The following is a 17546-nucleotide window of genomic DNA, read 5'->3' on the forward strand; positions in this document are numbered from 1 at the left end:
CTTATCGTAATTAATAAAATTATATCACGTACTGTAGCACTTAGTTTCTAAAAGATAATCTGATTTTCAAATTATTATCTGTTGGTTAGGTTTATATTTAGGTTTCGTAATTAGTGAATTTGTATTTGAAAGATATTCCTGTCCATGAAAAAGGTACATAAGAAAGATAGTCTATATAACATGACATAAAAATTTCTATGAAAAAAATTATGGCTTCAGAAATGTGTCAAAAATAATTTATCTTATTTCTTAATCTCATTGATTTAAAAAATACAAATTCATTACAATGTAATGAAAATTTGAAACATAGAGAGCAACAACTATTCAATTCTTTCAAATCCTAACTTCAAAATTTCAGAAGCTTTTCGTTCTTGATAATGGCATTTCCAATTGTATTGCTTTACAGTGTTACATCACTACATAAGCTTTTAATACTTTCAAGATTTCCAAGTTTTTCAAGAATTTTAGGTTTCAGGGTATCGAATGTTATCCGAATTGATTCGAATTTTGATAGTCTTGAAAAATATTGAATCATTTCGAAACTGAGGTTTGAATGCCCACTATTCTAATAGTCTTCATATAAAATCGCCACAACGTAACTGGTCGCATGAAAATCCAGCTTGTTCCCGACACACGTGTTGCGTATGCGTATACACACGCGCGCATCACCTGTGGTGCGGTCAGAAGGCTGGCCACAACAGCAGAGAAAAAGTTGTACTTACCGATGGCTGTCATCGCTTTTTCTGACAGATGTTTTTGCGTGATCTATCACACGAGCTCCACCGTTTCCGAACAGATTCCGCCAATAGTCTCACCTTTAGACCTTTTCTGAACTCAATATTATTGCGATAGTAGGGAGACAGATTCTAACCGAGTGTGCTCGCTTTTAAGTTTAAAGGGTGCGTCATTGGAATTCCAAGGATCACGATTACGCGAGAGAAGATCGTTTTAAAAAGGGGGCTGAAAGAATAAGACAGGGGAATATTAAAGAAGTGCGAGAAGAGATCACGTGAAATAAAGAGTGTGACTGAGGAACAAAGGGTATGGCGAAGACGTATGATTATTTGTTCAAGTTGTTGCTGATTGGTGACTCAGGGGTCGGCAAGACGTGCGTCCTCTTCAGGTTCTCCGAGGATGCTTTCAACACGACCTTCATCTCGACCATTGGTAAGCATATCCTTTTTTCTTTTCTTTTTCCCAACAACATTTTCCTTTCTTACTTTTATTCATCTACTTTTGTTTACAAATTTTCAAGTAGTGGTACATATTTTTTCAATGAATATCAATGAATTGACTCATCAAATCTTCATATACAATTGAAAGATTAATTATCAAGAGAATATTTCTCTCAATAATATTTGCTATCTTACAAGTGTAAATTTAGTTGTATATTTGTTTTTTTTTAAGGATATATTCTTCTAGAAGTTTAATTTAGGTGACCGCTGCTTATGCAATGATTATTTAAATACAGTTATTACATTTGTAGAAAGAATTTTCTTTATTAAATGCAGCTGTGTATTTTTATTTTGTAATCTCTATATCCTGAGTTCTTAATTTAGAGATTGCTTCCTTTTGTTTATTAAGATTTATTTATAGAAGAATTTTTATTTGTTTATTTGGTTGTTTACCTTTTAAAGTTTCATACATATATCTATATGTAATATTTATATTTCTATATATATGTATTTAGCTATTTATATGTTTTACGAAATATTTGTGCAACTTCATAAACATTCTTATCTATATGTTTATTTATATACATACACAATAGTTACTGATTTATCTAAGATATCTTTGCTGTGTTTATTTCTTGTTTATTAATGTTTATTTTCAAAACATTCAAAATCTGAATATTAATTTCTTCAGTTTTCATTGTTCCTTAAATTATTTATTATAATTGATGTTCTTTAAAGTACACATATTTTTAATATGTATATTTATATTTGTGTGATTATTTACTTCCATGTTCCTAATCCAGTTCTTACCAATACCAATCATAATACCAATTCAACCACATACCAATGACTTAGGAGAAAAGATTTAAGTAATGAATTAATAGGAATATATTTTGCTATAATAATAATAAAATGTGCAGTAAATTTAATACGTTTCTATGTCAATCAAATTTTTAATCCCATTATGTATTCAAGTAAATGAAAACAGATATTATTACATGAAATAAGATCTATTGGAAATATCGCATTACTCAATGGGCATATATTTTTTATTGTATTATGTTTTTTTTTACATTTATGTAGATATTATTTGTTATCCAAACACGTGGCTTGAAGAAAAGTAAAAATTTAAAAAATAAGTTATATTTTAATATTATTTAATATTGAAAAGATGAGAAAAATTTGATTATATATTTTTTTTATAAATGGTAATTGTCAGTCATAAAATTGTAAGTAAAATTATATCAAGTGTATAAAGTCAGATCAATCAATTATTAAAGCCACCTTACTATGTTTATTTGGACAAAGTATATTTAGCACTTAAAGATTAAAGTAAATATCAATTCTTATTTTTTTCTTAATATGAAAAAATTAATATTAATATTTATTTAATATATCAAATAATGTATATTTAGAAATATAAGATATCATTCAATTTTATCTTTTGAAACTTTTTATATCTCTAATCATTTTATAGATATAATTCTATACAATTGTGTGAAACACCCTATAGAATAGCTTTGTATAGTCATGCAGAATAATAAATTTATGTTGATTTAAATGCATATTCATGCATGTTTAAACATTCATAGCACAACATAGATTCCTTTATTTGTAAATGTAATGCATAATACTTTGTGATTGTTTTAACTTTGATTTGAATCAATCTATAATTAAATTAAAAAAAGGATGTTTTTAAAGAATATATATAGATATTTCAGAATTATACTACAGAAAAACTATAGTTTTTACATTTATTAAAATATACTTGAAATAAATTTGAAATCCAATCTAATTCTTAAAGGCACAAATTTGTAATATTTATTATGTGCAATGTAATATTGTGTAGTATTGTGTTATTTGTAATATTAAGCATATTTTTAACAGTTATGATATTATGTAATTTGTTTATTAATTCAATAAATTCTTTTGGCCATTGATTTATGTTACTTATTTATTTCATGCTTCCAGGAATTGATTTTAAAATAAGAACCATAGAATTAGATGGCAAGAAAATAAAATTACAAATATGGTAAGTACTAAGTAGTTAAATCAGATTCTTAAGACTAAAATATTTCATAATATAACTATTAAAATGTAGTAATATAGTATTAATATATAATTTTAATAAGAATGTCACAAATTTAAGATTGAATTACTTTGTTCAAAATTGTTATATTTCAAATATTTTTGTCAAGTAGACTCTATTTCATCAGAAAATCTTTCGAAAAGAAATATGTTTTACTCTATATAATTTTCCTAATATTTATTGTAATAAAATTGTTTTATATGTCTTTAAAGGGATACAGCAGGCCAAGAGAGGTTTCGTACAATAACCACAGCATATTATCGTGGTGCAATGGGTATAATGCTAGTTTATGATGTAACCAACGAGAAAAGTTTTGAGAACATAAAGAACTGGATTAGGAACATAGAAGAAAATGCCTCTGCAGATGTTGAAAAGATGTTATTGGGCAATAAGTGTGAGCTCACAGAAAAACGGCAAGTTTCAAAAGAACGGGGGGAACAACTTGCTGTTGAATATGGAATAAAATTTATGGAAACCTCTGCTAAGTCCAGCATCAATGTTGAAGAGGCATTTTACACCCTTGCACGAGATATCAAGGCTAAAATGGAAAAGAAACTGGTAAATATCTTTTTTCGATATGCTTCTGCTTTCTTCCTTTGTCTTCTTCTGTAGTTGTAGAGCGATGAAAGGAAAAAAGATATTGATTAATAATTCTTTACTATTATAAGTATAATTAGTTAATAGTAAAAAATATAGAATTGGAAAAATTGACTGAACTTCCTAAAGGAAACTGTTTAAGTGTGTCACATCTAAATTTGAATCGAATAAAAAGTTTAATATATCAGTATATTTTAATCCTATATTTAAAAAATTATAAGAATCTCTATTGTTATAATTATATACTGAAACATGAATTATATACATATATATATGTAATTCTTTCAATGGTAATTCTAGAACTCAATTTTATCATTTTCCAGAGATTAAAACTGACTCTTGTTTAAATATAGTTTAGTGGCTTTCACAGATATATTCTAGCAAATAGGTATATACTGATTAACCACCATTTCTTTGTTTCCTGTGTCTGTTTCTCTGTGTTTGGTGCGGGTCTGTCTCGGCAGAAGGTAACTCTTTCTCTCTGTACACATTACATATTTTGCACGACTATTTGTAATTTATCTACATTTAATACTAACACTTAGTACATTGTATCAGAAAGTTAAAAAATAATTCTTTCCTTATTGTCAATACTTTATAAATTATGCTTTCTTCTTAGTTATTTTAAAATATTATTTACTATAAAAGATTTATTCAGATTCTTCTGATTCAATGCCACTAATAATATATTATACTATATATGTACGCGTATTTCACTCTTGTCTATGGTGGAGTGTGTTCTTTTTATCAAACTATGCTTTTGTTATGTAATAGCATGCATATTAAGAACTTATGTGGACATGTTAACACGATAACTGTTTTATAAATTTCATTTCTTATTATTGCTTTCATATCTACCAACTTATATTCTTTTACTGTTATAGAAAGCCATATAAAAATATATGAATGAATATTTTATAGTAACATATGACACACTTTTAATATCCTTCATAATTCTTCATAATCGATATTGACAAGTACAAATTTTATTTTTGGTGTTTCAAATTATTTGTTATTAATACTTAGACTGTGGATTTGTATGCATTTGAAGATGCAAGAATACACAGGTCTCATAATATGCAAGAATATATAAAATATCCAAATCATAGTATTCTATAATATTTAGCAACTAAAACAATTCCCTAATAAAGTTTCATCTTAATTTTAAATGATTAAAAATCAACATAAACATCCACAGTCTACTTTTATTTAAATAAGTGGTATATTATATGAAATTAGTATCTAACAATGGAATTATTTTGAATACAGGAGGCATCAAATCCACCGAAAGGAGGAGGACATCAATTGAAAGCATCCGAGCCACAAAGGAAGCCACCAAGTTGGCTTGCACGATGCACTATACTCTGACCCATCAGCCGGCATATCCTCGACCGTCACCAACTACTCTTTACCTTCGGTCTCCTTCGCTCGTTGCACGTCGCGAGTACTTCTGTGATTTTACTCCTTGACGGCCACCTTCGTTTCCCTCCGTCGCTGCCGGTCTCTCTTTTTTACTGATTACTCATAGGAGCTCTTTTTATCCTGGAGGAGAAACTGCCTTTCCCCTCATCCTTTCCGAAAAGAAATTAAAAGACCAAAAAAAAGTAAAAAAAAAAAGAAAAAAAAGAAACAAAAAAAGAGAAGAAGAAGAAAAAAAGGCACATTCAAAAGAGAATTTCCCGAAGGAAACGAATCGCGAATTGTGATAATTTTTGATAATTTTTTAACGACGCTCGAATACCATCTCGTAAGTCACATCGTTTCTACTTGTCACGTTTCATAACGAAATATTAGGAGTGCAATTGATCGAGCAGTCTTTAGAATGCTTACGCCGTGTAAAATTGATATACTGTCGAAGAAGGATAATCTTAACTTCTCGACCAGTTAATGAGCAATCTAGAAAATAAATCAATTTTTAGAATTGCGCGTCGTAAATAACGTGCAATTCTGCTTTTCGTTTATCGTGCGATTCATTTACATACGTTGTAAGCTTTGCTATAAATGAGGATAATAACGACGATAAGCTGGAAGTTGGCCATCCGTAGAAACAACAATAAATCGTTGATTTGTTTTTAACGCGTTAACTTATAGTGGCTCATGAAAGTATTCTAATAATTACCGCAGAACTATTTTGTGAATATATCACATGTAATGTACGAAACTTTTTGAAATTTTGTTACCACTGTAATGAGACACGATTATCGTGATTATAATAGTAAAATTTGAAATCGATTCGAAAGTGTATATAGAAATTTCAAGATATTTATTACAAATATACAGTTAGTGAAAAATTAGTACACAGCATGAATAGTCATCTTAAACGTAAGTAAGTGATAAAGATGAACTCTCTGAACATAGAGAATTATTAATATAATGCATAATTGACTGTTTAAATACTTTTGTGACCTCTGTAAAATATATGCTTCTACTACCTTATAGTTTCTATGTACATTTGCAAATTTATTTCTTTATCAATATAATCATGCTATTTAGGTTTCATTACAGTACTAATAAAATTTCAAGATGTTTCCTATAACACACATAATATATCCATAAAAGGTTTTTGTAAATATCTGAATACTTTCATGAGCTACTGTATATTTTGAAAATCTCTGTTCTCGTTTAAACGACCGTTCGATATTCAGCAATTTTGCTTCTATCGTATTAAAATTTGGTTGTATTAAATCAATATAGATAAACATGAAAAATATAAGATGTTTTTATATATTTATGTTCAGATGCTATGCATACGAAGTTTCTCCTCCACGTTTTAATTAATCAAGGGGTACGATTTTTTAACACATATTTTTTGCATTCGCTTTATTTAATTTAGTGAAAAAAGAGAAACAAAAGGAAGTAAACAAGAAAGAGAAAATAAAAGGAAGAAATTTCTCTCCGGCCAACGCATGAGAAATCTCTTCTTTTTTTGAAAAGCATTTTAAAGCTATTTCTTTATAAGACATTGTAAAAGCAAGATAAAAAAGAAGGGAGATGCGAATAGGTGAACAATGGGCGGTCATTTTTTATATATAAATATAAATATTTATATAGATATATATATACATGCATATATATCTATATACACATCGTCAAGTTAGCTTTTTCACCGGATCGAAGAAGAATTCCTCATTTTATTAATTCAATAATTAGTGCAAATTCAGAACTTGAAAAAGAAAGAAAATAAGACAGGAAGGCTCTTTCAATATTTTTGATTTAAACTCTTTTTATTCCTCCCGTTCTCTCTGTTGTTGAAGAAATAAGAAAAAAGGAAAACGAGAAAAAAATGGATAAAATAAGTAATACAAAAAAGATGGATCACGGATTTCGTCTTCGTTTGAAACGCTTGTTGTAATAGTTTTCTTTTTCCAAAGAAACAGAGGGTTCTCTTTTTTTTGTTTCTTGTTTCCTAAGAACGAGAAAAAAGGGATTCCAATCTGTTTCCACTTATATACTTAAAATATACGATTATTATAATACATTTTATATTAATCCTATTCGTCTATTTTTATTGTTATAACCCGTCTTTCCTTTGATATCGCGACACGATCAATTTTTTAATTGTCAAATGTTATCGATTAATTGCGAATAATGATAATAATGATAATAATAATAATGTTACACGATTCCGTTTATACTGTTATTGATATTATTTATATAATTACGACTCAGCGTCGACGGTGACTTTTTTTTATATCTAGTATATATAAACGTAGTGCTATTTAAAGAAAAAAGAAACTATGCGTCGCATACGAACAATATTTTTCTCTTTTCGTTTTAAGAAACTTTTCTTTCATGGTCAACTACTGTAATAAAGAGATCGCTGGAAAGCTTCCAGTTTTAGTTTTTAACAAAATGGAACAAATTGAAAATGGCAACGAACTAACGGCTAATTTTTTCCTTACAATTTCAAATTGCTTCAATGCAAGGATGGTGTTGTATATACAAAATTATTAGTAATTTTTTAACATGTTTTATAACGATAAGCAATGTAATTTTATTTTGAAATATTTTATCAAGTCGATATAAACCTACTTATCAGATATCATTATCAGATGTATTGAGAAACTGAAATGAAATAAATGTTGGTAATCATCGACTTGATTAACTTCATTCATTAGAATTGTTTTTATTATTGTTATATTTATGTTAAATTTGTGGACAGCTCGTTGAGGATTCTGTCCAATTTTTCTTCAAATGGTACAGGATCTTGCATTTTTGTTTTGAAGTTTGTTAACATTTCTTTCAGCTGAAAAATATAGATTAATAACACAAATACAATACATGATATAGTTAAACATTTTTAGTATTATGTAACTTTTTATGATACTAATAATGCAAAAGAATAATATAATCTATATACCTTGAAACATAAATTTTCCATTTCTGGATATAATATACTATCATTAGGTAATTTGTTGAATTCATTAACAGAAAGAGCAGTTAGTTTATGTTGTAATTCTCTTATATTTGCTTTGTTTCTTTTATTAATTGCATGAGAACAGAGACCAAAAGTTTGCAATCGTCTGTTTAATTGAATTGCAGCTTTGCTACTTTCTAATAAATATTGCTGTTCTTTTGCAATCTTGGCAATATTTCTAATTTAAATAAACAAAGATTATTTTCAAGCTAATATCGTAATTAATAATAAATAAATGATTGATACATGTAAAGTTTTTATAAATAATATTCATTTCATACAAATAAATATTTACATATTGATATATTATTATAATCTTAATGATATTTTTTACTATTTAATATAAGTAAAGAACTTTAAAAGTCTCTAAAATTACTTGTAAATTATATAATATTTTAAACAAATAAGATATCGTATCGTAAATAACTCTTAGAAAACCTCAAGAAGATAACTTAATCTTTAAGAGATAATTGATAAGAGTAAAGCAAATGCTAAGCCCATTTCACACCTTTTCTTATCAAACTACGATTCCTTTTATAGAAAATAAGTATTTAAAAAAAAAAGTATTTAAAATATAAATAACAATAATGTTTTAAAAATGATTTCTAGAATAATAGTACAATAAAACTTTTATAGAAATTTACATATCAATATTAGCTGTGATTTTCTGATAATCATTCTTTAGTTCTATTAATGATTGCTCTAGCTTCTCTTTTTGTCAAATTTCCCGCCCTAATATATTTTCCAAACTCGTGACTTTTAATTTCACTTTCGCGGCTTCTGTTTGGCAGGATAGAGCTTCTTTTTTTAAAACATCACTCTCTTTAAGCAAGGTTTCATAATTCATTGACAAATTCGAGTAATCAATTTTATTATGCATATTTTCCTCCTCCAATCGAACAATCGTTTCTGATGCCAATTTTAAACGAATTTTTAATTCGTTCGATATTTTTTGTTCATTTTGCAATAGATGATCTTTCGAACAAAGTTCTTCGCGTAACAATAAACATTCTTTTTCTAAATTACTCAATTCCTTCTGAAAAAATGTTATTAAATGTTCATTGCAACAATTCTTATTTTAACTTCTTTCACATATTGATTTTATTTTCTTTTGATTTAAAAATATGTCAGATATAAATTTTGTATAAAAGAGTATAAAAATGGTGTCTACTGTATTCTGTTGATGTTCATAAATTATTTCGCGAAATTTCTTCTCAAAGTGAGAAATATCTGGTATATTAGATCGGACGATTTCCATATCTCTTTGATTTTAATCATTAAAGAATTAATTTGAATTATAATTTGATTATATAGTTTGTTTTGTTCTATAAAATAGCAAAAATTGTTACAAAACAGCTCGAAGTTTGAAATACTACTACATCATCTTGAATAATCGATCTATCGAACTTACAAGACATAACAAAAACTGAGGAATCGCCAATTGGTGCGTTGGCTGCATGTGTATTCAATGCTTTAGATTAATGATAAAATAGCCCCAAAGGATCGCATGGTTCTCTATCTTTGAAAAGTTATGTTCTTGGTACAGCAATTTCTTATGTTTTTAATGTTTTTATTGCAATTTCCGTTTGTAAAATTGTAAGAATATATAGGAATACTATAATAAATAAAAATAATAAAATATTTATCAACATAAATTGTAAATATTTAACATTAAAAAAACTTAATATTAATATTAAAGGAATTTATAAAGTAAAATAAAAAAAGCTTATTGATTTTTCGAAAATAAAAGGCCATGCACTCAAATCTTTTTGGGTTTGTTTCACCATCAACCTAAAGCGTCTAATGCACGTACAGCCAACTCATTAGAGATTTCACAGTTTTTGCTATCTCATTGTTAGTTTTATCTGAATGCATATTTTTTCGGGTTTCTTACTACTCTAATAGGACTGTACATTGATATTTATGTCTCATTTTGCTGAGCCACCCAGTATAATGAATTTTTCGAAATGTTCATTTAGCTACGTTATACAACCAGGGACTATATTTTATTATAATATCCTATTATAATCATTTAAAAATTAATTTTTACTGTATTAAAAAAGAAACACAGAAAGCACTTTTTAATAGAAAATTTATTAAACTCGTTAAATATTTCATTTAAAAAGTTAATGACTATCCATAAATTGTATATCTGAAAGTAATAAAACTGTATTTGGCAATGGTCTTGGCTGTGGACTCAGAACTGTAAATGTTTGTCTGTCAACATCAACATTGGTTCTATAAACAAAACAAAAATAAATTATATAGTTAATATAAAGCTCATATAAATTATTTTCATTTAAAGCATTTTACTTATAATAATTCTTACACGCAGACAAATCCAGCCACATTAGTTTGCACTACGTCATCTTCTGGTGAATCAGCAAATGAAACAGATAATAGATGATGAAGAAGATTTGGTCCAGGTGTAACAGCTACTAATTTTGTTAAATTATCTTCTGCCTTCATTCCAAGAGGCATACAAGATGCGGGAAGCACTGGAGCTCCAATTTTGTATAATCTAGCCTCACTCCATTTCACTTCAAAACTGTGTGGATAAAGCGGTGTCCTAGAACCATAGAAATATTCCCTGACACCTTGGTCTCTGGCTTCTGTCCTTTGAGTTTGACTTCTTTCCACAACTCCACCACTTTTTGGAAGGAATACAACTTTAACAAAGTCTGGCATATCTCTAACAAGTTCATTGTACAATCTCTCCTGATCCAATACTAGAATTGCGTCTACTTCAAAAGCCTGAGCAGCATGTGTCAACAATTTATATCCATCTCCTTTTACCCAACCACAAGTGTTTATTACTATTCCTGAAACTCTGGCTTTTTTATTTGCTTGAAGTCTATCAGAACAAACTTCTGCGAGGCGTGTTACAAGAAGATTATAAAGAGCAACATTAGCTTGTGGAGTTTTATGTCCAAAGTGAAAGACTAATGGTGCCTGCTGACTGAAACCATCAACAACATTTGATGGACGTTCAACTAATAGTGCTCCAACAGTACCTGGTATTGCTATATGACCTTGACCAACATCCAAGTCTACAAAAATTGGCCTACGACCCATCCTAACTGCATAATTTAATAAAAGTCTACATAGAGTTGATTTTCCTACATCACAAGGACCAACAACCATTGTTATAGGACCCCTAGTGTCTTCTTTCTCTGCAGCTTCCCTGAGTCTTTCCATTGCAGCATGACAATTTAAATAAAGACCCATTGGGGTCTCTTTGGCTACATAACTAACGTCAGTTTTTCCAACTAACTCTACTGTACAACCTTGCCAAGTAAATACAGCTACTTTAGCACCAGCAGTAAATTCATATTTTTTGCCTTTCACTAATTCTGTACCAAAAACTTCAGCTAATCCACTCTTTAACTAAAAAGAAGATTAATATAATGTTATGATATAGTTACAAAAGATGTATAGTTACAAAAGATAATATAATATAATACAAAGTACACGAAAGATATAATACATACCTCTAACGAAACTTTTTCATTTTTTGTTTCAACTTCAAATCGTAATTCACAATCTGGATCTAATTTAAATTCCTGTATTTGCGTTTTTTCGTCTGTCATTTTGTGAACATAAATTATATTCAATTATTACATGCCTTTATATCATGTTTACCCTAACCTCTATATTAACATTTGGCAATGTTTCTAACACTTAAATATAGTACTAAAAATGAATAGTACTAGGAATGGAGAAATATTTTATAGTTTCTTATATAATTATTTATAATGATCCATTAGTTTGGATAAGTTGAATTTAAGCAATTTTTTATTTAATAAAATTGGAACAAAATTACTAATTTTTAGAAAACCTAACCGCTAACCTATGATGTTATTGTGGCGGTATAAAATTGCCGTGCGCAACTTCAATCGAATCTGGAAGCGAGAAGTTAACGACCGCGAATATTTAGAAACAGAATCGCTTTCCAACATTCGAGGAGTATGGATGTATGAGATCATGTCGTTGTATATTAAAATTTCTAAAAATCTATAAATAAAGGGTGTATAAAAATCATGTCGTGCAACGAATAACCCCCATAATTTGTCGAACATCACTGACTGCTAAGTGTTTGAATGTAATTTAATAATAACTTATTTGTACTTTAAAGTCATGTATATTTACAAACTGGTAGTTGTACTCTTATTTCTAATCTCTTACACTATATTATATTCTTATATTGAATTCTTAGTTGATATATTATATTGCTATTTTATTGCTATTTATATTATATTACTTAACTCTTAATAATTAATATGTATTAATCCTAGTGCATACAATATAGTGATATAGATATATGTAACTGTATTTACGTCTATATTTCTGTATACAAATATCTTTTCTATATATGAAGGTCAATTACTTGATACGACGGATCAGATCCGCAGATTAAAAAGACATTACCCTTTAGATTTAAGCATTAGATTCAACTAGAATCAAACATACTATAAACACTTATAATCCAAGTTATAGTATCACACCAAAATAATTTACTTATAATTCTCAATGAGAATTGATTGTGAAAATTCTACCAAATAAAAAAAAATATGAAGGTTTATTATTCATCCACGTATAATTTCTTGATCTACATTGCTGATTGCACATAAGTGAAAGTATTTTTCTTCTTCTCTTTTCTTTTTTCTCATTCATATCTTTTATATTCAGTATCTTTTATCTAAAACATTATTTACATTACATTTACATTCCATACAAAACATTATTTATTAGATATTTATGATATTATTGTGAAGATTAATTTTTCTAATTCTTTTAATGATGAATTTAGTTACTTTCATTTCATTAAAATCCAATTTTGATAGGTTGAGCATTAACGTGATAAAGTTCAAAACCAATTTTTGAAGAAATATAGATATGTCGGGTTCACGTTATGATTAGGGTTATGATTAGAGACATGAAACAAATCTTCATTTGGATTAGACATTATTGTTATGCAATAGAGGAGATATTTACTAATGCCAATATGATTATTACAGAATTTGACAAGTAACCGTGGTAATTAGATACTCGAGAGCCTAATGACAATGATCCTAGGCTTAATAACGAATCCGTGGTCAACGGGACAACGAAATGCGTTTTCTTCCAAAGTCCAAGTTGTACTCAACTTCCTTGTCTACGGTACAAGTATTACTGAACTAACTCTTTGTTAAAACATAGAATATTCACCGAGCGTAAAGACACTATGTAACTCGCTAATGCGACATCACTAGAGAATGACTTTCCATCGCGATGGTGCTGCAGAGAAAAACTATCATAGTTTCCCCATGCAGCATCATCGTGACGTAAAGTCAGTCGTTTGACGCCTGTTCGAATTGATAGTTGGTAGTTGGCAGCAACCACTTTTTTTTTTTTTTTTTTTTTTTTACGTGGGGAAATCCTCTCGGACGCCCTGCCCCCTTCTGGGTGGCGACAAGTTAGTGTCGGACTCAAACCAACTAAAACCCCACGGTGGTCTTCCTGACGCTTCGCAGAAGTGGCCCGGGTTCTCTTACGAAATCCTGCCGAAGCACTTCTTCGTCTTCTCCCTATTTGTTATTAAGGAAGGCGTCCTTGTCTTGACTTGAGCCGCTAGGGGGGGGGGGGGGGGGGACCACAAATCCCCTAACGCCTCTTCCCCGTACCGTCGTGCAAGTCCGGGGAGGGCCCAGACCCTCCTCGGCGTGACGGCTCCTTAAACGCACCTAGGGCGGCAGTGGTGGTGGTTCCGCAACCCTGCGGCGTGCAGGGTCCCTTGGGTACGGCAGCCTGACAGGATCCTGTCTCTTCTTCCTATCCCGCTCCGCTCGCTCCTTCACGCGCATAACTTACTTCGCAGTAGGAGCGAACGGCGATGAACTCCTGGTGTCCCCTCAGCATCGCCCCGACGACGGGGAGATGACCAAAGTTTACCACGTTTACAAAGTTACCAAGAAGACCAAAAGTTTAATCACTGAATTATACAAGCTCACTACAAATATCTGCAAAAATATTAAGTTAATAAATTAAAAACCCTTACTAATAAGTATTACTTATTTTAAAAAGTTTAGAAATTTATCTTTTTAAGAATAGCATAATTGGATGTTTCGAATTTAAATCATCGATTCTTTTGCACGCAATATTACTCGAATCGATAGTTCTGTTTATCGAATCGGCCATACATATGTATTTATCAGTTATATTGTGCGCAACTTCGGAACGTGCCACGCATGCACGCTATATGATGCGCGCATACTAAAGTCGAAGTACGATCTAACCTAACACTGAACGTCAAAAAATTTTTGAACGACATGACTGCGTTAACAGTTATAGCGAAATTTTGGAAAGAGTACACAAAAAGTACGCCAAAAAAACTTAAAATAATAGATGCTTATCTACTTTATGTGTTTTTAACGGGTGTCATACAATTCGTATATTGCTGTCTGGTCGGCACATTCCCTTTCAATAGTTTTCTCAGTGGATTTATTTCCTGCGTTTCCTGCTTCGTTCTTGGAGGTATTATCACTAATCATATTTATATATGTTCAAATTTTTAACTTATGTTTATTAAAATTTTAATGTAGGATAAGTTTATGTAGTTGTAATATTATCAATACTGATGATTATTTCTTTCTTTTTTAATTTGATTGACTTTTTAATAACAGTAATATTAATTATTTTAATTTTATAAATCTCTTTCTATAGTTATAAATATTGTAAGTTATTAAATATTGTAGAAATAATTGTATAGTTTCGATATCATAATCCATTTATTATATCATTTATTAAATTTTAAGTTGTTATCATATAAAGCATATTGTTAAATTACCTTTCCAATTATCTTAATATTAGTAGTTAGCTAAGGAAGTAAGAATTGCAATTTTATTTAAAAAATATTATATATTAATTTATCATTTCTTTCTTTGATTATATTCGGCATATGATGAATATTTACTTTTAGTGCATAACTGTATATTTTATCTTTTCTTTAATGGAAAGTACAGCGCGTAACACATAAATATTTGTTATATTTTATTAGTATCTTGTCCCATAGGACTAAGTGAGTAATAGAAATTATTTTGTATATTGATGAAGTTTTTAATGCAATATTTAAAAAATCTCATGATTTGCTATGTAATTTTTTTTGTTTTATTTATTACATTCCTCTTTATAAGTTTTATAAATTCTTATATTAGAAAGATATTCAATATAAATTATTAGTAAAATAAATATGAAGTTAATATATAGGTATTTTTTTTCAATAAAGTGTAGTAAATGTATTAAGTTTAATCTATTAAATCATACAAGTAATTATGTTAACAATCGTTAATGGATATGTTTTAATTATTTCTTCTTCCATGTATTTCAGTTTGCTTACGGTTACAAGTGAATCCCCAGAATAAAAGTCAATTTCATGGAATAAGTCCAGAGAGAGGATTTGCAGATTTTATTTTTGCACATGTAATTCTACATATTGTTGTTATGAATTTCATTGGTTGAAAATGAAAAATGAGATTTTACTTGTAAAATTTTGTAATAAACTACTAAAAGCATTATTATATTCGAATCTATTATTAAAAATACCTTATTTCAAAAATGATAGAGAAACGAAATTAAAATTCATTTATATTAATCGTAGATTTTTGCAATAAATGATAAAACTTTTTTCTTTGCTTCAAATATAACCTTTTTTACTAGTATACATAAATAAATGATGTTTACAACTGATAAAAGTAATCAAATACAGAATATTCATTTTTAAATAAAATAATAGTGTTTCATATTAAAAAACGTACTCTCAATATATTCTTTTGTACTTAATAAAACTAAAATTAATAATAGAAATAACAACCATTTGTTATTAAAAATATTAGGTGATTTTATCCTGTATTCGAATAAAAAAGAAATATATGAAAAAAGAAAAATATTACCTTCGACAATACATTCTAATTATTATCAGTCCTCTAATCCACCGATGAGTATATAATTCACAACCAGTCGATGTCGATTAGATCAAAATCTTTTCTTCTACTCTTAAGAATAGTGACTTTCTTACGAATAGAAAAATAGGATTTCAAAGAAAATCTTAAAAAGCAGAAATTATTAAATTGTTAAAAAATATTTTCCTTTAACCGTTTTAGTGCCAGGGGTTTTTAAGAATCCGTGTCGGATTGTGCCATGCAGCGCGATAGCGCTTCGTTTATTTATTTGCGACAAATACCGATCGCGCTGCTCTTATTTTTTGTCGAAATATGCCGCTCGGCGCACTTGCGCTTCATTTCTCATCAATCATATCAGAAACGTTATACTAAACACTCAAAAGTTTGTAAAATATTCGTGTTTTACGTTTTGTTTGCGTGATAACATTGGATAATACAGGATTTGGTTTTCAAATTCAAGCGGTAATTTATACATTAGTTTTCTTTTTAATTAACACGTTCGTCGCCGCGTCACCTAGATATGGGTGACGGGTATACTACCACTACCGGTATAAAACGATCGGATTTAATTTGTGTGCAGTGCAAAAAAGGACTTCATCCATTATGTCTTTATAAACATGTCTGTTTTAAAAATAATGAATGTCATGATGCTGTAAAACCATGAATATAATTTTAATGTCTTTATGTGTTTACACTTTTGTGTTTTGATTTAATATATATCGTTTATTTTTTTCATTTATCATCGTAAAAGCATAAAAAGATATAAAGAAACAAGGGCAATGGGTGAACTAAATAAAAGACTTACTTTTAAACATGACATGAACATTAGTAATCTAGTTTAATATCTATTATAAATAAAATATTATATTATGTTTTTTTATATTTTCAAAAATGTTGGCAACATATTTATACTATGCAGAAGTATATGTAAATAAAAGTAAATTCAATAAAAATAACTTATTTATGCAGGTGGTTTACGATTATTTGGAAAAAAGTAATTACGAAAGGAAATTCTGATATGACTCGCGATGAGTTACATTCGGAACCGAGCGCGTTGCGAATTGACAATCGTGACCAAACATGGCGATAAAGTTCACCACAGTACGTGAACAGTGCGATCGCGCTGCGTAGCGTTAAAACGGTTAAGAAAAATGAAAAAATATAAGCAGCACTTTCTTTTAAGATAAAAAATATTAAATTCAATGAAAAGAATTACTTGTTTATAAGATATTAAATTTCTTATGTATGTATAAGGATTTTCTTTTTTCTGTATAACATAGAAGCTCTTGAAAAAATTTTTGATGGGTTAACAAAAAAGAAGAAATACGAAA

The 17546-nt window shown here is 28.8% G+C and overlaps 4 protein-coding genes across 4 annotated transcripts; 2 read left to right on the forward strand and 2 right to left on the reverse strand.

The window, feature by feature from the left end:
- Nucleotides 1-661: 661 nt before the first annotated feature.
- On the forward strand, nt 662-7355 carry LOC126925575 (ras-related protein Rab-8A). Its single transcript, XM_050741271.1, has 4 exons — nt 662-1167; nt 3147-3207; nt 3477-3822; nt 5131-7355. Exons 1-4 carry the CDS (start codon nt 1044-1046, stop codon nt 5227-5229), a joined length of 630 nt encoding a protein of 209 aa, XP_050597228.1. The 5' UTR covers nt 662-1043; the 3' UTR covers nt 5230-7355.
- A 647-nt stretch (nt 7356-8002) lies between these two features.
- On the reverse strand, nt 8003-9536 carry LOC126925937 (uncharacterized). The gene is made up of 4 exons (XM_050741948.1): nt 9450-9536; nt 9001-9350; nt 8222-8456; nt 8003-8107 (listed from the first exon to the last, which is right to left on the reverse strand). The coding sequence occupies exons 1-4, from the start codon at nt 9534-9536 to the stop codon at nt 8003-8005; spliced, it is 777 nt and encodes a 258-aa protein (XP_050597905.1).
- Nucleotides 9537-10356: 820 nt separating this feature from the next.
- On the reverse strand, nt 10357-12180 carry LOC126925574 (protein CLP1 homolog). Its single transcript, XM_050741270.1, has 3 exons — nt 11770-12180; nt 10608-11665; nt 10357-10516 (listed from the first exon to the last, which is right to left on the reverse strand). The coding sequence occupies exons 1-3, from the start codon at nt 11866-11868 to the stop codon at nt 10405-10407; spliced, it is 1269 nt and encodes a 422-aa protein (XP_050597227.1). The 5' UTR covers nt 11869-12180; the 3' UTR covers nt 10357-10404.
- A 2288-nt stretch (nt 12181-14468) lies between these two features.
- Nucleotides 14469-15836, forward strand: LOC126925576 (dolichyl-diphosphooligosaccharide--protein glycosyltransferase subunit DAD1). The gene is made up of 2 exons (XM_050741272.1): nt 14469-14791; nt 15645-15836. Exons 1-2 carry the CDS (start codon nt 14587-14589, stop codon nt 15773-15775), a joined length of 336 nt encoding a protein of 111 aa, XP_050597229.1. The 5' UTR covers nt 14469-14586; the 3' UTR covers nt 15776-15836.
- The last annotated feature ends 1710 nt before the right edge of the window (nt 15837-17546 follow it).

This window comes from Bombus affinis, chromosome 16 (assembly GCF_024516045.1).
Source record: "Bombus affinis isolate iyBomAffi1 chromosome 16, iyBomAffi1.2, whole genome shotgun sequence".
Classification (NCBI taxonomy): domain Eukaryota; kingdom Metazoa; phylum Arthropoda; class Insecta; order Hymenoptera; family Apidae; genus Bombus; species Bombus affinis.